At 40.5% G+C, this 20,729-nt stretch overlaps 1 protein-coding gene across 2 annotated transcripts in view; it reads right to left on the reverse strand.

Moving 5' to 3' along the window:
* GRM3 (glutamate metabotropic receptor 3) overlaps nt 1–20,405 on the reverse strand; it is a 45,625-nt gene extending 25,220 nt beyond the window's left edge. The window contains exons 1-2 of one of the 2 annotated variants that reach the window (XM_054399338.1): nt 19,911–20,378; nt 7,823–8,678 (exon numbers count right to left, since the gene is read on the reverse strand). In XM_054399338.1, the coding sequence (XP_054255313.1) occupies nt 7,823–8,678; nt 19,911–20,378 (1,324 nt within the window). Of the gene's footprint in view, nt 1–7,822; nt 8,679–19,910 lie in introns of both variants that reach the window. The other variant, XM_054399337.1, reaches the window with a different exon arrangement.
* Nucleotides 20,406–20,729: the final 324 nt, after the last annotated feature.

The raw sequence follows: 20,729 nt of genomic DNA on the forward strand, positions 1-20,729 counted from the left end.
TTTTCTGCACTATGAGTTAGAAATGGGCAAGAGAAGCTTGAAGAGAATATTTCAGACTTCAAGTTGAAATAGATTCACATGCTCATCCGGGCTGCAGTTTAATAAGTGCGAGTATAGCAGCCAGCTTGTGACAAGTTTGTCTGGAAATATGCTACGTGGAAGTGATGTAGAGTTCAGGTCAACAGCCATGTCCAGATTGCAACACCAGACTGGGCTGAAGGTTAGTATCACTTTAGTGCAGCTCCACTGGTTTGATACCAGTTCCCATTTAGTCAGTGTTAGCCTGCAAATGCCCTCACACTGTGCTCCACTGGGTAAAGTCAATGTGTCTTCCAGGAATGTAGTGATATTAAAGTTATATCAGGAGAAAATACACTTTTCTGCAGATTATACTTTCAGTTCTGCCTTTCTAGTATAATTATTAGCTGCCAACAAAAATAGAGGTTTGGTAAAAATAGCATTCAGTTATCTTTGGGATTTGGCATCTGGGTTTATGACTTTCTATAGTTTTCTTTATCACCTTTTGAAAAGACCAGTTTTCTTGGGATTCTCTGTAAATCCAGGACACATCTGGATTACTCAAAAGAGCAATTTATTTTCCTGGTGTGTCCCTATGCAATCTCCTTCTCATGTCCTTATTCTCATTCCCAATACTACAGTGGTCATGTTCTGAGCATAGCCTTTTGCAGACCCTTTAATAACACCTCAGTGTGCACATGAGACTAATTAAGATTACTTCTGGAAGTGCTTTTCCATAGCATGTAACAGAACAGAATCTGGTCCTCCCGTTGGCTTTCCAGAGACAAACTAGAACGATAAAATGTAAGAAGTAGGAATCCTGAACCAAACTCTTTCCTCACGTATCTTGTTTTTCCAGGTCACAAGGAGAAAGAAGCAGACCTGACACATTTTCAGCTATGTGTGGATGTCTTGCACAGGTTAAACTGCATGAAGGATAACAACACAGTTGTTCTGAGTTGTCCCTGTGTTGTAGAGATCAACAGGATCGAAAAAGAGCATGTGCATGGCTGGAGGGATGAAAAGGCTGTGTGAGTGAGTCCTCCTGCACCTCCAAGCAGTTTGACTGTGCAGACCCTCAGTGTTGTGGATTCATATGACATTTGACAGTGAAATAAAAGATGAAATAGTAACTATTATAAAACAAGCAGAAGGCAAACACACAAGACTGTGATTTTGAGAAATTAGGTTACCAAACATTCTGTCTCTCAAATATGTGATCTGGAAGAAAATAATTGCTCAGTTTTCAGTCATGCTTCTCTCTGTAAACACAGGGTGTCTAATCTCATCCTCATTTACACACCCCCATGGGTGCTGTGCAATCTAGAGATTTATAAGATGCCTAAAGGCAAGATTATTAGTATGACAAAAGTAGCTCACTATGAGTTACATTCAATACACAGACTGTATAACTTAATGTTAAGTTTTTCATAGCTCATTTGAAATGGAGGATTATATAAATATTCAAATAGAGGAAAATGAGATGGAGAACTGTTTGCCTTTTTAGGGATGCCATAGTACCTTCAACTAAATGTGCTACCTTAGCAATTTTGGAGCCATTGCTGGCCTGTGGCTTCAGCAGATTTTCTAGAAAAGGCACCCATCTGTGTAAAGGCCAGAGGCAATATATTTCCAGAATCTTCCTGAGGACTATGAAGAAAAGTTGTAGCTGCTGTGTGCTTTGCTAAAGCTGCATTTATCAGCTTTTTCTCTATAGGAGCTCATCTCCCAGTCAGCTGTGGTGGCAGTGGTGGCAGAAGGCAGAAATACCTTGCTCCCAAATTAAATGGGAAGCAGTGGTCTAAAACACCTTGGCCTCTGCTACTGAAACCTCTCAAGAGACAGGAATACAATTTAATCTCTGCCTTTGCTCACTCAGGCCAATTACTGTTAATTCGTACCAAACGAAAGCATGAAAAGACAGCATTTTATGATGATCTCTGGCTAGTTAACAGGCACCATTAACAGGTAGGTCACTGACCTGCCATTACAGCAAGAGAAGTTTTCATTACAAGTTGTTTCATTTGCAAGTTGTGCTCTAGAGATGAAAATGTTTGTGCCGTGCTGCCAACCCAAGTACCATCTCACATGGTGCAGTGTGTGGCATGCAGCACATCCAAGGTGCAAACTGTTTGCCACTGTGATACCTCCAACCTAAACTAGAGGCAGAAAAAGTTCCATAGTATTTTAATTTCAGAGTGACTTGGTCTGATCTTCCACCTGACTTTGCTTTCAGTAGGAGGCTGAACTAGAGACCCAAAGGCCCTTTCAATCTGATTTATTCTTTAATTTTATGATTCTATGTTTTACTAATCTATATCATACACAATTAAATATACATTTAAATATACATGTATATTTAAAAGAATATGCAAATGTATAAATAAACACACATTATAAAAGCTTCAGGAAAAGCTAACCAGAAAGTTCTGCCCAGAAGCCTTCTGGAGAGTTAAATTTGCCCAAAGGAAAGGAACTGCGGATCCTCATCAACAGCTAGGTCTGCAAAAAGAGAGCTGGAGGAATGAGAAGGTAGAGGGGATCATCAAGAAAACTGGGCTGGCAAATACCTTGCTACAGCTCTATGTGCTGCATAGACCCATGTAACCTTAGTATAGAGGGAAGTGTGGGAAAATATTGTGCAGGTTCAGTTGTTCCTCTGCTGTGAAATAACAAGTGTCAAATGTGCTTTCAGAGACTGTCCCTCAGCTGCTTTCAGGATTTTAAATACTATGACATCTTTGTGGTCTCAGGAAAAAGGCAGTAATTTTTCCTATAAATACTAAATATCTTTTTCGTGTATATTTTAAATGATTATCTCAGGGAATTCACTCTTTATTTTCCTTGGTTTTATTTGCTATAAACTCTTTATAAATTATACTTTGAAAATTGTTATTACTAGCAAGGTATTGGATGCCATCTGCCCATGAAAGCGTTACGTTGAGATGAAAGCAGTGTTCTGGTTTGTTTTACAAATAAGGCCAGCAGGACTTTCCAGTTGACTCCTTGAGGAGGAGGAGAGTATCTGACCTGATGAGGAGGAGCTCATTGGGTGAGATGATGGAGTAGTAGGATAATCAGCTGCAGAGCATGGATATGAGCTTTAGCTTCAGCCTGCACACCTACTCACAGGCACTCCCTGCTGTAAACTTATACCTGGGCTTTGAAGTTTCTGCATCTGTCATCTGCTTGTTATAGCAGATGCATCATTTGTTGATCTGGGCTTCAAGCAAGCTTGGCAAGACCTTAAGCTTCAAAGTGAACTTTTGGCATGGAATAGTTATGGCTAAGTCCCAGAGCAGGGATTTATGCAATGCTGCTGTGCTCAGAAGTGAGGTGACATCTGTGTGTTGTAGATCGTGATTTTTAAGCTCTCTCCTACTCAGGCAGACCATGGAAATGATGCATGAAAGCATGCTTCCACCACAGAAGTCACCAGTGTTCAAGACTAAATGAAAAGATGAATTTGTGTTTCTGCTTCATGTTATTTGAGTGTTGACTAGGGCAAATAGGGAGGAAGACAAGAAAGAAAACAAACTGCACAGAAATTTAGAGCCAGACAGTTTTGTGATAAAGTCCAGCTGATGAAAGGGGTCAAATCAGACCTGACTTACAATTCTTTTCTCATTTTGAGCAGTCATTCTGTTCCACCATTTTTTCCCAGTATGGTGATACAGGCTTTTCTGTGGAAGAGCTGGATTTCTGAACATACAGAGAGTGACTTGACAGGGAGCTACTTGTATCTTTGGAGGAGAAAACGGGTAGGAAGCACTGTTTTAAACATATATATGCTGCCTAAGGTTCTTAATGATCTATTTTTTTCAAACTTCAACCAAATTCCTCTCAACATTTGCTGTGGAGGTGCAGAAAGCTGCAGAAGACAGGTGAACACGCATACAGCCCTAAACTCAACCTTGCTGTGCCCATGTGCTCCCACTCCAGACTCACAGCAGAATTAGTCCTGCAACTGTCAACCCTGCTAACTGTGTTGTGAGAAAAGCTGAAGACCAGATCATCCTGAAGCAGCCCTGGTACAGATGAAGTTAATGCTGGTCCTTGAATGCCATTGCTGCTATTCCTCACACCTGGTCAACCTGCGGTCCAGCACCCCAGAGAAGCAGCTACACTAGATAACAAAATGTGAAGCACAGGTGTTCAGGAGCCTGCCATTTTATCCCCTTTCACACTGACCATGCTAACAATTCACTCTCTTGGCACATGCCAAATGTTGTGAGGCTTGCACTAGAACTTTAGGCAATAATAACGATGGTTTTCTATGTCATCCTGCTGGGTTGAAGGAACTGAAGCAGTTGGCAGATCTGTTTGTTGTACTAGCCCCTCCATCCCTCTGAGAGAGGCTGCCTCCTGGATATGTGGAGCTCTGCCTCCCATTGGGGTTCATTCCTGGATTCAGAGCCCTCCCAAGAGTCTCCTCTACATGCTGCCCTCCACCAAGTAGCAGCTGGTTGCTGATGAGAATTTGATTATACTCTATCCTCTCTCCCATGGAGTCTTTTGCTTTTGTTCAGCACTTTGTTGTTCTGGTAATACAAACTAACAGCCTCTTGAACCGTTATCTCTTTATCAGCAGAAGAACATCACGATTCAGAACATCAAGTGCTGCACTTGTGCCCTCGGGAGGGAACAGAGGAGATGGAAGGATCAAGAAGATAAACCAGCCTATATCTCTTTGAAAGACCAAATGAACACTGAAATGGAGTAAGCGTGTTTATCAAAGGGCTGGGCTTTGCATTCCCAGAATCTGCTGCTGGGAGTGGGAATCAGGTAGAGGTGTCTCTTTTCTCCCTCACAGAAAAGATTCAGGGTATCCCAACATTTGTCATACATATCTTACTGACTTGCAAGAAAATTATCTGCTCTGTGTATCTCACAAACAACAGAGAATGAAATCTCACCATGCCTTTGTGTCACACTTCTGTTCCCTGGAGTCATTTCAAGTTAATGAAAAAGGAGATATAAGTAGGACCCAAGACATGTTAATGCAATACCTGTCATGTAACTCGTCAACAGCAGTGGTAGCATGAGAGAGCACAAATCCTGGTCAGTCCTCTGATCCAACCCTGCTGTTAGGTGGTCCCTAAGTATTTCCCTGCAGATCCCGTTATTGCTGTGCCAGAGAGTCTCATTTCAGGCTCTCAGCTAAATGACAAGTGAGAATTTTAGTTGTTCTATAGTCAATAGCAAGAGATGTAGGGGAAAACTGTATCTCATGCGGGCTACCTCACGTGAACTGAACCACACTCTGTAAGCGCTGATCCACTCCATCAACTGTAATAAGAGGCTAACCAAAATTAATTTAAGCATATATGTTAAATATCTAAAATTGCACAGTCCCACACCAGTCACATAAATGTCCATTTACTCAGACTGTGTGTTTCAAATGCACCATCATATGTTCCTGGAAACTGGATGAATATATTCAGGGCCATGTGTCAGATTTCTTTCATGGCAAGCTGCAGCTTATGCATGCAAGACTCATCTCTTTGTACTTCTGCCTTTCAGCAGACAGGAGGCATTGCTTAAATAACTGCTTGTCTTTGGGGGAATGTCACTGGTGTTCTCCTTCTTGCCTGCTTTCTTTCGGTGGGTGTGGGTCATTATCTGGGCTGAAGAAGAGAGAACATTCACAACCTGACTTGTCTGATGGGCTGTAGCTTCCATGCCGTCCTACCTCTGCAGTGGGGATTTGTTCTTGGATTTGGAGCTTGAAATATGAGAACATCATTGATCAAATGTACCACACAGCAGGATCCTGACATTGTATAAATAACAAACCCAGAGACTTTCTCCAACCAGGAAAGAGCAAAGGAGAATTCTGGGTCCCATGGAAATCAATGATAAGAATTGTATTAAAATTTCACACCTCTCTGAAAGGTAGAAGGTATGGGAGCTTTGCTAATTCTCTCACTACCTAAAAATCACTCATGTGCTTAAAAAATGACTGACATTAAAACATAAATTCATATTATAATAGAAGAACTGATAGCAAATGGACAGGAGAGGAGCAAATCATGCTTTAAGCTAGTAACAATACATAGTGAACAAAGCCACTGTAAAATAATTCAACAGTTTTAAAAAATGCTTTAAATCAGAAATTAACTGCAGCTAAAGCTCTTTATGATTTCCATGTTGATTTTAAAACAATTTAATTTGATTTTTAAAAGAGCCTTCTGTATCCAAAACTGCAAAATAACAGGCTTTGATTTTTTTTTCAGCTTGAACAGCTTCAATTTCCAATTCATGAAAAGTGAAAAAGATTTTTCAGTCCAAATGAAAACAAATTTTTTCTGGCTCTACTTTGCATACAACTGTCAGATGAAGGTTTTGAAGCATCTCAACTTCCACCTGCTACCACATTTTTTTTTTTTTGTTACTAAATCTCTATGACCAGAGGATACCCAAGATCCCAGGTCCTCCTGAAGACCCTCCTGAGAGATGAGCAAAGATGCATCAAGTGACCAGCTCCATCCACCCTTTCTTGATTTCCATGGTAAACAAACTCAGGCATGTTAAAGACAGGAATCACTGATGTTCTCTAAACAGGTCAGCTACTCAGCAAGCAGAATGCTGGGAGACCAGGAGTCCTAAGGACCTCTTCAACATGCTCTAGGAAGTTTGCCTACAAATACTCAAGAAAATCAAGTACTTGGCTACACCAGCCATACCCTACTGAGAGTGCAAGAAGCACTAAGGATGTGGTTGACAGTTTCTAGAGATGGTTTGAATTAAATGCTGAGAAGACCTCTGAAGGAGCAAAAGTTCAAGTTCCAATCTGACTTTTTCACATAGTTTCCAGTGTTATTAATGTTGTAATGTGGTAATGAAAGTTCCCTTGGGACTGAATATCTTGTATCATACACGTATTTATCCTTAATTCCTCTTGGAGCTTTTTCTCATACAAAGCACAGCATGATGTTTCCTTACTATCGGCTCTGTCAGCTGAGAATATCAGTTTAATAATAAATGCAAGCTCAACCTAGATGCATCAGAAAAAAGTTAGGCATTTAACAACAAAAAGACATAATACTCTGCTTACACTGCTTATTTCCTTGGTAGATCTATTTACCCTTGCTATGGTGTAATATTAATAACAAACATAAGCTCAGCCATATGGCAAAAACACAGAGGTGTCATGCACTGCACATCCATTACTCATGAAGCCTGCTCATGTCATTGCCAGATCACCCACTCTCTCTCCTCAAGTCCCCTGCACATACCCAGTCTAGCTTTTTATACTTCATCATCAAGCCTAAAGTTCTGTAACACAGGTAATGGCACTATCCCACATATTTAAATACTCTTTACTGACCTGGTTCTGTGGCTGGAAGCATTACTTTACTATTGCAAGGACAGTGCTCACTGGTTATGGTCCAGCTTTTATGTAAATTCACAATAAAATGAGGTAGAGAATGCCAAGTCTTGGCATAGACATAGAGGGCAGTTGCCTAGTGGAGCAGGTGGTGAAATGACCATTGGTCTCCAGACACACCCAGGCAAAGCCAAGATGGCTGTGAATGAAATGGAAGTATGGAAATAGAGGACGGAGAGTAACATTTCCAAGACAAGATGCTGTCACCTCCATCTCTTCCTTCTGCTGGAAACAGAAGGAGCATTGATCTATTTTTCTAGGGGTCTTATCCTGCTCTTTCTCACTTCCTGTGGCAAGAATGGCTTTGCGTGGGTGCCACTCTGATCTGAATTGCGACAATATGTTCTACTGGGAATTACTTACATTTAATGAATTATAGTGACATTTTGTATGTACCAAAAGAGACATTGTTACCTGTAAAATTTACTTTCAGGAGATAATCTTTGTACAACTTCCTGCCATCCAAATGCTTCATGGCATCACAGAGTTTGGTGGTGTTTGGACACAGAGTCCTCTGCATTTTATGCAAGGCATGAGCCATTGCATACACTGCATTTACAACAAACATGATCTTGGATTCTTGCTCATAGTTGGAACTGTTGATAGTGAAGTGCTTCTCACAGGCCTTTTTATGTGGTTTTCTGTTCTGGAGATTACACTGGAATTTTTGCTCCCAGAAGTCCTTGAACCAGGGGTTACGTCTGTTATTGAAAGGGCTGAGGCTTTGGAAATACGTGTCAAACTCTTTGACTGGGTGAGAAGCAAGTTCCAGGGTTATCGCCCCAGAAGCTATGTGCTCATTGCCCTTGACAATACTCTCTTGCGCTCCCCACCCATCGCTTGCAATCCAGGTAAAGGAAACGTTGAAGCGGTTGGCAGCTGCGATCAGCTCCCGTGAGTCATCGCCTCGCATGAAGAGCACCACCACTCTGGCATTGGGTTTCTGGAGCAGTTCTCTGATCACACCATCATAGGACTTCCTGATGTTGGACCGACCTACTTTCTCAGAGGTGGCGATGCAGATGTTGCGGAGGCGAGCTTCCTGCTCAAAGGCTTCGATCCCTGTCTCCCCATAGTCTCCTTCCGAGGCAACCGTTGACACGTAAGTCCAGTTGAAGTACCGTAGGATTTCAGCCATGGCTTTTGCCTGGTAGAAGTCAGGGGGCACTGTCCGTGCAAAGTAGTCGTAGCGGGATTTGTCACTCAGCTTGGCACTGGTGGAGGCATAGCTTATCTGAGGGATCTGGAAGAGTCTGAGCAAATTTGCCACCTAGAGAGAAGGGGAAGAAGACAGATATTGAAAGGGTGGTGTTTATAAAACTAAACAGGAAGATCTGTGGAAAGCCATGAACAACTTCTTGATGAGAGGTTTTCTTACAATCTCAGATAGAGGGAATGTACTCTGGTGAGAGCAGTGCACTGTGCAGAATAGCTGTTCTGCTGACCACTTAAGTCCTAGGGTCCCACCAGGACTGTAATGGACATTTTATTTCTCTCAAACTAAGTCTGTTTAAACCAACACAATCATAGAATCATTTAGATTGGAAAAGACCTTCAAGACCACTGAGTCTAACCATTAACCTTACTCTACCAAGTCCACCACTAAGCCATATCCTTAATTACATCTACTCATCTTTTAAGCACATCCAGCGATGGGGACTCAACCACCTCCCTGGACAGCCTATTCCAATAATTGACAATCCTTTCAATGAAATTTCTTTTTCCTAATATCCAATTAAACCTCCTCTGGCACAGCTTGAGGCCATTCCCTCTTTTTCTACCACTAAGTACTTGGGAGAAGACACAAACAGACAATATACTTCAGTCTCAGTCTGTACTCTTTACTAAAGTTTGGGGTTTTACATGCTTTTCACATTTGTACTGTGATTTACCTTTTCCAAGACTCATTGTATTTGATAACCAAATATACTAACAAGACATAAAAATCTCTTTAATGCAACTATCACAGATATACATATACAGACCTTTCACAGAACTTTCTGGCTTCCTTTATTCAAGAGCTGAGTTCCCACCTTTCCTACTTTTTACTCTTTTAATCTCCTTTTGAGCTGTTCTGACTGCATTCCTCCTGAGATGACATATTTGTTGCATGTTAGTACTCACAGAATCACAGAATATATCTGGCTGGATGAGACCTCGAAGATCATCCAATCCAACCCTACACTCCTCAAGAGTTCACGGTATCATGTTGACCCACATCTTTTAATAAATTCTAAAAACACTTAATAATCTCTATTTTCCCTTTTGGTGTGATTTATGTTATCCAAAGCCCTGCTTTTGTGGGCTTTCTTCACATGTTGCTATGTACCTTCCTTATATATTCCTAAACCTACTCTCTTAATGTCATAGAAACATAGCTCCTGATAATATCAGTAAAGATTGCTTCTTAAATACAAATGGAAGACTTTGTGGTTCTGCCCTTGATAATTTGAAATTGAATCCAGTAAACTAAATTTACAGCCTGACAAAATCATATGGAAAGCAATAGTGGGCTTGGGATTCCTAAGGGAAACTTATTAGAAATTGCCCAATCAATTAATTTTTCACATTTTCCCCAGAAGTTTCTCTAACCACAGACTATGTTTGTGGAAATTCAAAGTCAAAGGACTCTTTTGAAAAAAGATGTTGTTGAAAAAGGCAAATTTTAAAGACTCAAATGTCAATATCAAAATAGACAGCCTGGTAAAAACAGCCAAAATAATTTTATTGCTTTTTGACAATCCTTATCTCTCGGGATTTAGATTCTGTGTTTTCTTTAACGAAAATTTTGGACCAGTGCTTCTCTGTGGCTTGTCTCCCACAGTAAACTGGTGTAATCTCTTGTTTGGGCCAGGCTAATGCATTAAAATATGTGCACAGTGCCTTCCCCAACAACCTTTGCCATCTGAAACAGGGGACTTAAGGAGATCCATGTCCTGCAATCCTTCTGGGATACCAGGGAAAAACAGATGGGATGATCAGGCATCTCAGGTCTTTAGGTGCTTGTTATCTGGGGAGCTAAAGCATGTTTTCATAAATCATTCACAATAGTTTATTTTTTAAAACCAAAATAAAGCCTCTTCTGTGCTGCTTGGAAGAAGTATCCTGACAGGGAGATTTGGCAATCACTCTGCTGTTTTGCCTGAGGGTGTGGGCATGAAGCTGGGAGGTGCTGTGGCTGGGAAGTTAACAAGTTAACCTAAGTAAACAGCCAGTGGGTTCTTGACCAGCCTGTTAGGTGTTAACATACATTAATCTGCTTTATACTGAAAATGTGGAAATTAACTTCCATTGTGGTGATTGAAACAGTTTCAAGCAACAGGGTGGGATGAAAGGCTTGTTTTGTCACCAAGCTGCAATAGCTGCTTTGAGCATTGTTAGGCCTCTGTGACTTTGTAACTATTGATTGCATGCCCACATATCCACGTGGTTGGCATCACATGTCCTCACTCAAAAAGAGCACTTTGATTTGGTAATTAGAATGTCCTCCATACAGCTATTCAGGAACGTTTCTTGCAGAACCGTGTGGGCTGGAATTGCTATTCTTGCCTCAGTTTGTTCTAGAAGAAATTATTGTATTTGAGCTAAACCACAACAAGGATATGCACACACATCCTTCTGCATTTTTCCTCCCAAATTCATTTAAAAAGAAGTCCATTTCATAGCTAAAGCACTGTTATTGTGTGTAGTCAAGCCTTCAGCTCACAGAAAGATACTCCTAACAAATACGGCAAATTCCTGATTTTTTTTTTAATTTTATTTCTAATTTCTTTTAGTCCAAGCAGCAAAAATAACCATGTACAGGGAAACAGAACTACTGTCCCATTTTACAAGGGGACCCTGAGCCTTGGAGGTCACTATATTTCTCTGCAAACCACCTGCAATTCTGCTTTCTGTGCTACAGGGAGAAAAAGTTTTCCTGTGATAATACTGTTTACTGTAACACTCTTCACTACAATGCTGCCCAGGTGAAAATCAGATTCTGATTAAATGAGGAATAAGATAAGGACACAGACAACAGATTCTGCAGAGGAACTGATGTCTAAGGCCATGTCAGTTCTGCAGTGTGTCAGTGTAGTAGAGGACAGTGAAATGTGAACCAGAGTTCTGTATACTAAGATTGAACCACCTGAGGCATACTACATCGTAGCTCCATGCTGCCTTGGGACATGTGCTACAAAATTGCAGTGTAGATCAGCTTTTGCTAAGTGAAATAATCTATTTTGGCAAAGCTCCAGGCAACAATTTAATCAAGCAGTGGTGCATGCAATTAGAGACTGATATCCGTATGTTGGCACTTAAGAGCAGTAGTAGCAATTTTTTTTTTAAATTTCCCCTGGCAAAACCAGTGGGGTTTGCAGATACTTTGCACCTTTGAAAATAAGGCTGGATGTTCTGTTTCTGCAACCTAAAACAACTGCTTTGCACAGCTTGCTTTGAATAAAATGTGTTGATAGAATCAGCTTCCAGGATGATAGAAAAATTTCATTTGCCCTCACACTGCTGACTTAATGATCTTAAAGGTCATTTTTAGCCAGAATGATTCCACAATAAGAAGCTGCCTATCATAAGTATGTAAGAAAGTCCACATCCATCTGTAGGGATAGACCACACCAGCAAATCCTGAAAACTGGGTGGCCAGAGCAGTGCCAGAGGAGACTTATGTCCCTCTCACAGTGATGTAGCCACATCTGTCACTTCCACTTTTGTGTTCATCAGAGACAGTACAAGTACTTGTGGGAAATTGCCAGTCTAGTTTATAACATTGAAGATGGCTTCCTAATACCTTTCTGCAAGGAGTAGTAAATTAGGTACAGTTATAAAACATGTGAATTTGTTTTCTGAATATGTTTGTGGTCATGATGATAGATGGGGTCAGGTAGGTAACACCTCTGAGTCTCAGAAAATCATATACGGATTTATTGACTATCATCAAGCACTTTGCCTCTCTTTCACAGGTTGCTGGATTTATTGTGATGTTTTTGGTTAAAATTTCCCTTCTTAACAGCCCACAGGCGTTGCATGGATTGTTTGAATGTGTACAGGGATGGGAAGCACAGGAAACACTTTCAAGAGTGTTAGAACAGACAGGATTTCTTCAACACAATATACGTGTGTATCACTCGTTATTTGGACAGAGGAGATCCCTTGTCAGACGACAGTGCTTTCTGCACTTCCATAATTTTACCGTGTGAGAATCTCATGGCACTTAACATAGCTTAATGAATCTAATTCCACAGAACTCCTCTGAGACAGGCAAGAACTCCTGTGGCTGTTTTGAACAGACAGTAAATTAAGCTTATGAGCAGAACAGGATTGAAGTAAAGGAGGTTTGTCTCTACTGAAAAAATGGAGAAATCCCTGTCTGAAGTGCAATCTATCCTAATGAAAACTCAGTTGCTGCCTTTGGTCACCTGATCTCGTGCCTCACCCTTGCATGAGGATAAATTGCTTGCCTAGATTTCCGGAGTAAGACCATGGCAAAGCCATGTCCCAAGATTTTTCTAGAGTCTAGGTCATTGCTAGAGCACAGGAACTGAGTTTTTGTTTTGAAGAAATCTACACGGTGGGCTTTTTGTTATTATTTGAGCAGTTGCAGGTCAAACTGAAGCTAAAATATCTGCTCCAATAATTTATTTATTTATTTATCTTATTTGACTTTTACTTTTATTAAATCTGCAAATATTTTAATCAAATTTTAGCAGAAAGTGTAATTTTAGAAAAGCAGGGAAGAAACATTGGTTCTGAATGGCTATGTGATAAATCATGGCCATAAATCTACCATTAAAAACCACTCAGGTAGTCGATGGCCTTCACTGGCCTGTACACCTTTCCCCATGCTCCTATCTCCCGGCTTTTACATTTTATGTCAAGTTAGAACCTCCTTTCAGCCAATTCATAACCATTTTCTTCTTTTCTCTATCTTTCAGTGCAGATACGTGCTTTGTCTTCTTGAGAACCAATCTGTGTGTGCTGAAAAGCTGATGTTAGGTTCTGACCAAACGTCTTCTCCAGTTCTCTTTACCTCTTCTTGCAGGGTATGTTCTGCAGACTTTTGTCCCTGTAATCATCTCTGTATTTACTTAATCTTTCTTTTATTGGAGAGCCCAAAGCTGGACATGGTGTGTCAGATGTAATAAATAAAAATAATAATTTCCATCCATCTACTGGCTATGTTTCTGCAGACACCGCCCAGCATGTGGTGAGCCTATAGTACTGCCAGGTTGTGTTGCTGGCAATAAATATGAAGAATATTGAAGAAGTAGATTCCATTATAGCTTTCCCTGTCCTCTCAGGACTCAAAAGGCTCAAAGGCATGGCTCTCACCCTGGGGACATTGTGACCCAATATGACTCAGCTCAAGCACTTCTGACATACACACATGGTTTGGGAGTTTTGGGGAGCTGGAGTTCTCTCTCTGTAATGCAAATGCAGTTGCTCAGCTTGAACACGAGAAAATACTTCATTCCAGACTCTGATTTAGTTTCAAGGGGAAATTAGAAGCTTAAATTTCTTACTGATTTTGGAATTGAAGTACTTCTATTAGTCTGGAACGTCTGCTCTCATAAACATTGAGGTCCTGGGGTGGGTCCTGAGAAGGCGGTGAAAGGTCTAGAGAACAGGTCTTATGAGAAGTAGCTGAGGAAATTGAGATCGTTTAGACTAGAGAAAAGGAAGTTGCGGGGAGATCTTATCACTCTCTACAGATACCTGAAAGGAGGTTGTAGTGTGGTAGGTGTTGGTCTCTTTTCCCTGGTAATAAGTGATAGGAGGAGAAGAAATGTCCTGGAGTTGCACCTGGGAAGGTTTAAAGTGGAGATTAAAAGGACCTTCTTGACTGAATGGATTCTCAAAGACTGGAACAGGCTCCCAAGGGAGGTAGTTGAATCACCATTCCTGGAAGTGTTTCAAAGAAGCAGAGATGTGGTGCTAACGGACCAGATTTAGTAGAGTTAAATAATGAACTGGATGCCACAATCCATGATTTTAAATCTCAGTTTTAAGATGTTTTGTCTGGGATATTATAACAAGCAGTATAGAAGACAGTCCCTACTTGGGGCTTTTGTCACCATCTGCAACAGAAAACAGCCATTTGGTTTCAACTGGATTTCAGGCTGTAGCCCACGAGCATATCAGCAAAGCCAGCATCCCAGCCCCGTTAATTGTTAAAGGTCAGTTGCAAGGAGCTAAGCCAGAAACAGTGAAGTACAGCTTGGCTTGCTCTGCTGTGCATTCTTCTGGCACACTGCCGGATTGAAGCAGTGGTTTTCATCAGCTTTCCTTCTTTGGTATTAAGAGGGCTATTTGCTAGTTAGTGAATATTGCTCCTTAATAAAATTATTTCCAAAAAGTAATTCAGGAAAAAGCGAGTCATTGCCGAACAAATAAAAATGCCTGGCATTTTTGGTTAGCAGAGGGAAGGGAGAAGATAAAAATGGTTTTAGCCTTCCTCTTCTGAAAATGTTGGCAATGAAGCTGGAAAAATGTAGCTAAATATTTGCAGTGGTCTCAATAGATGTCACATCCAGAGAAGCAGTGGTTGAACAGTGAAATAATTGAATCTACAAAGTGAACATCAGAAATAGGAAATACTGTCAGAATAAGAGCCAAAATTTCTATAGAGGACCCAAGAGTTTCTTTTGTTTTGTGTAATCAAAAATGAACCAATAAGGATGTGCAGAGAAATGTATTCAGAGAGAAGAATTGTTTGGAAACCTTATTTTCCCTCTTGTTTTCCTGCAGGGGATAGCACAGTGAGCTGTCACATATGCACTCTGACTCCATACAGCACTAACTATCAAAATGAAGTAAGCTAAGCACTACACTGGAACACAGAGAAGGGATCTATGCAGAAGGCCTGGCTTTGCACAAGGAGTGCAACTCTTCTACGAGACTTAGTGAAGTTGACTGAGTGACTCATGTTACATTTACACATGATGAGTAAAGGCACTAAAATTGAAGCTGATGGTTCTAAAAGCATGAAATGGCTTCTGTGGTTAAAAGAACTATCATTGATAAGTATGGTTGCTTGAGACTCATTAACTAATGCATAAGGCCTCGTCATAAGGGACAGAATGAGTGTGTGTAATGTTAAGACATCGCTAGATAGTTCCTATTTTTTGGCTACTTTTCTTGTAGTTATCGTCTTTTCCACTTGTAACCTGCTAGGGTTACTTCCTTCTTACTTGTAGTCTCATGGTTTACTTACCCATCCCTGTCAAATAGTATCATTTCCCCTTAGCAAAAGGAGAAAATGTTCACACTGAAGGAAAAAAAAATAATCCCAACCCTAAATAAAAAAAGACTGCAAAAGAATCAGCTATCTTGATATTTTTAAAGAAGCCATTCAGAGGGAGCTATATACATATACATGCTTTTTAAATCTCTAGGAAAGTCAAGACCAGTGCTCTCTGGGCTCTTTGAAAATCTCAACTTACTGGTTGTTCAGTTTCTGAATGTGGAATAGAAACAATGGGAGGAACGAACAGCAAGGATCTTGCTGAAAGGTAAAGTAAGGAGAGACAGGACAGAGCAGCGATAAAAGATGTAGAGTTTAAAGGAAGCCCTGGGAAGTTAGCAAGTGCCTGTGCAGCTTAAATGCCAGTAGTAGGTGGCCCATTGCATAAAGCAGATCTTTTAATAAGGATATGGCTTAGTTTTACAAACACAACATTACCAGAGGCTGCTGTTGCACAGCTGAATTCAAAGCTCCTGTATAAGCATGGCACAAACTGGCACCCGTGGTCTGTGGTCCCTGGTGATACCCTGCAGCCCACTGCACATTTCTCCTGCCCATATTCCTGATGGGTCCATGCACAGGGGAACAGAGACCCCTGTGTTATTAGAAGAGGTTTTCTGCACGTAGCTCTTCTAAGGATTTTCCTTTCTGTTATGGAGGTCACAAGCTACTGCTAAGACTGGTTAGAAGACGGTTTATCCTTGGAGGAGGGAAATGGAGGTGATTAGCTTTCAGGCTCCATGAGCCCCTGGTAGAATTGTCTGGCTAAGGAATAATGACAGCCAGGAAAGGATTGCCAGTAAGTGAGATCACATTCTGAGTTTCATGCCAGATAGCTGATCATGCACTTAGTTTTTGTGATAGTAGTAATGTACCTTTAAGCTTTTTCTGGTGCTTTTGCTACAATTTGCTTGAGATACAGCAAGGACTTCAAGAGAAGATAGATTGGTACTGACTTTATTTCTGTTGTTTTTTTTCTGGATAAGGCTCTAACTTGGGAATACCTTTCATGACCATGGTCTGGAAGTCTTCTGGATTGAGAGCATAAAGGAAGCTTTATAAAGGGCTGAAGCCCTACATCATCATGAATACAGTGGATATGGAAATGCAAATCCCAGCCCACCTAGAGAATGTTTCTAAGAGATAAATGCAGGGAATGGACCCCAACCTTCATTTTCAGAAACAGAGAAAAGCAAATCCAGCACGTAAATAACATACTTCTGCTTACACATGCATATCCTGACAGAGCTGACCTAAGTATTTTAAACATGGCATTTGGATTAACTATGCAGGTGTTCCTCTGTGCAAATGAACACTGCTTTTTTCTTATCCTTTTTACAATGTCATTGAATATCTCCAAGGAAAAGAAATTTCTCTTGTAAACTAGAAGAAAGCAGATAATCTGTCTCAAATGAAAAGCCACAAACCCAGAATAACGTCCTTCAAACTTTCACCTTCTGATCCTACATTCAGCTCAGGTCAGAACTTTAAACAGCCTTTTTTTACATGAACCCTTCCAGTGACTGAGAATTCTGGCTTGGGTTTTGAAGGATCAAATGCTGTGCAGATTGGACGTACTGCTAATTTAAATGCAACATCTAAAAACTAATTATCCAGATCATCATTAACAATAATAGCCTAGTGTGACCAGAAAATAATTAAGCATTCTGCATTCTCTTGTTGTTTTCAGTGTCTGCAAATAGTGCCTATTGTGCATACTGACTCAGTGGGGAAGGTGTTCATTGCTGATTTACCAGCAAATTCTTTTTTCCTTGGTGGAAGGATAATGAAAGAAGAAGAAACTTGACAGTAGGAGCATCATGAGGTGATCTGGCAGACAGCTGTCCAGACCACTATGTGGAGAGGAAGGTTGAAACAGAACAGTGATTCCATAGGGGTGAAAAAAAAAAAAAAGGCAGAAATAATTTCTTGTCTGAAGAGCTCAGCATGGCTTATTTTAAGGCTAAGAAACTATGCTGTGGACTTTATGATGTTTACAGCTCTCTGTGAAAATAGAAATGCTTGACAGGGCTACCCTGAGTGCTGTTTGAAAACATGGGAAACAGAGATACTCAGCCTTGTACACATGCCTGCTGAAGCTGTTTCATGTTCAGGGTGGTGCAATTCCAGTTGCTGCTGGAGCTATTCTGTGCAGGTGACTAACTCTGAAATTTGACAGTCTTTTTCTTTGGTGTGGCATCAAAATGCGTGGTTTTAATGTTTTGAAGTCCTCACATCTTCAGGCTTGACTCTGCAAGGTCTATTATACCTGACAAGGATTTTTTGAAACCAAACCCATGACTGGCTATCTCAATGAGATGAGCAGAAGGAGTGAACAGCTTAATTACATCTATTCTAAATAATGTGAAACCTAGAAAAAAGAGACTGAAGGAAGGCCAACCCAGCCTATGTTATAGGAAAGTAAATCAACCAGCTATATCTTTTCCATGTGAAAAATGCTTGATGATACATTGCCTAAAGTCTTGCAGGTATCATTTCTCCTCTTCAGATCTGCCTTTTTTCCAGCCCTGGAACTTGTGCTTTGAGCTCCAAGTGATCAGACCCATGTGACTGGTGAAGGATACATCCCTTCCATGCTAGTCCATCTGCAGAGGGGCAAAACCACTCCTAGTATGAGAGATGGCTGAGGTTCTGCTCTGCAGAAACTATTCTCCTGTGGTATGGGTAATCATATTAACTTCTATGAATACATAGATAAGTCACACATTGGAACATGAAAGAGAATAAAATTTAATTTGCTGAAATGCCTCTTCCATGCTCACATGTGTCTTATGGAAACTGGCCATGTTCCTATACAGATGGGATTTAATGCCTTGACAGTAGCCATTTCCTCACTGCAATTCTGCCTCAAATGAGCATGGGATAAACTCTTTGCCTGTCTATGAAACAGGTAAATGAAGCTCTGTGGACTTTCTGCCACTTCTGTGATGGTCTCTAGGACAGAATAATGTTTTTCTTCTTGGGCATGGATGCAGTAATTAGGGACTATACTCAGTCTGGACAAAAATACCGCTCATAGTGGTGCAGCACTGTCAAGGCTTAGTGCCTTTGGAAACCTACAGCTGAGAATTAGGAAATCACAGATGCAGGGTCTTAGTCTATCTGAATCTGCTCTTAAGACACCATTCACTTGTGGTTGTAAGTGACATGAGTTGGGTTACTTATTTTAACCCAGAATAATGAGATGTAGATTTGGCAGTTTCAGTGAAGCAAAGGAGCATTTTTGCTTGTAAATATTGCACAGTGACAGTGGCAGGGAATTTAAAAACATCTAAAGCTGGTTAACTTATTGGAAAAAAATTCCAAGGACTTAAAGCTTGAATTTATAAAAAAAATGAAGAACAGAAGGAATCACGACTTCTTTTGTGAAAACAAAAGCTGCAGTTACAGTGTGCCAGAAGAATGGAGCAAGATATACTGAGGGTATCTTTCATGTGTGCTGAGCTTCTCACAGTGTTCATACTGCACCCTGCTAGGAAACGTTTCCTGGCAAAAACTGTCTTAGTAGGAACTGTATATGGAAATGAAGGGAAAGACAGCAAATTTAGAATTCATTCAGGAAGTGCACTGACTGCATAGGATATTCAAAATAAGCAGAACAATTTTCATTGACTTTGGTGCACTTAATTAGATACTAAAAACTTTCAATCCTTTGGGTCAGGTGTAATTCAGGTTTCTGACTAGTATGCAATTTTTACTGTATTTCAGCTGGGAAGTAAGATAAGAATTTCTTCTTTCATCTATTGTTTAAATGACAAATGTTATGGACATGCAACATGACAGGCATTCAGTCCTGAAGATCCATCACAGGGTGTCCCTGCCAGTAGCAAGGGCATTGGAACTGGATGATCTTCAAGGTCCCTTCCACTCCAAACCATTCTTTGAATCTATATTCAGAAATATAGATGGTACAATTGATGTGAAAGCAGAGATCTGAACTTAAGAGTCATAAAAGTCTCATGGAATGTAAAGTAAAATACAATTCTAAGGCTTTTGGAGACTTTGGATCCCCTCAGAATGCATTATAACCAGAGGAAGAGAACAGTTGACACAGGTTTAAACTACAGCAAATATTTTGAAGAGAGAATAAAATTCATATAAATTCAGTACAAATTATGTACTAGATTGACTCCTAAAGTGGTCGAGCTAAGACTTGCTTTATTGACAAATTTATATAAGCAGTGGTTCTCTGACAGGAACTGCAAACAAGTGACTCTCATCTGATCAGCTCCTGTGACTTACCTGTATGGAAACGCTGCTATAGGAACCACCTATGACTCCTGCAATGAGTAATGGTAAATTCTCTTGAATGGCATATGAGCCATCAGGGCACATATACTCAGTTTCATCCACTTTAGTTAAAGATGCCCTGACAAACTCCAGAGACTGTTCTAAGGCATATGTATCCCTGGAACATGTGTCCAAGATGTGAACTCCAAGTTTAATTCCTGGAAGCAAGTAGTTGTCTTTGTTGATTTCATCAATGGCAAACAACATGGCCTCCAAGCGCTGGATGCCTCGGTCTTCATTGATTCTCCCACATTCTTCAATTCCAGTGCCTTTTTCATTGACTGGAAATAAGCCACCCAATACAAGGTCTCCTTCTATCTTAATTTCCTTCCTTACAAAGCTGTGGTCGCTTAGGGAAAGGAAAACTCCTTTGGAAAACAAAGCTAACGCAAGGACTTGGAGCCTGGTGAACATCTTCATTGGTCCTGTTTTAGCAGCAGATCTAAGAAATATTGGTGGGAGCAAAAGTGCTTTTCAGTCCTTCTGATCCATTGCCAGAGTTGAATTGCCGTCCCACAAGCCAGTGAAGACCAAGCCAAATCTTTCCACTGGGCCTCTAAAGAAGAGATGGAAGGAATCAGAAAAAGCAAAAGGAGATGTGAGCTGTTACAAAGCTTTCATGAATAAAACATTCAAAAGCACTGTTAAGGGATTGTTGAATAGCATACAGAGTAAGAATTAGAGCTATCTTGCATTCTCACAGAACACCTTATCCCATTAAATCCATAACTCATTGCAGCCTAAGCATCTATATGATAGCTGTGCCCCAAA

This window comes from Indicator indicator, chromosome 3 (assembly GCF_027791375.1).
Source record: "Indicator indicator isolate 239-I01 chromosome 3, UM_Iind_1.1, whole genome shotgun sequence".
Taxonomy (NCBI): Eukaryota; Metazoa; Chordata; class Aves; order Piciformes; family Indicatoridae; genus Indicator; species Indicator indicator.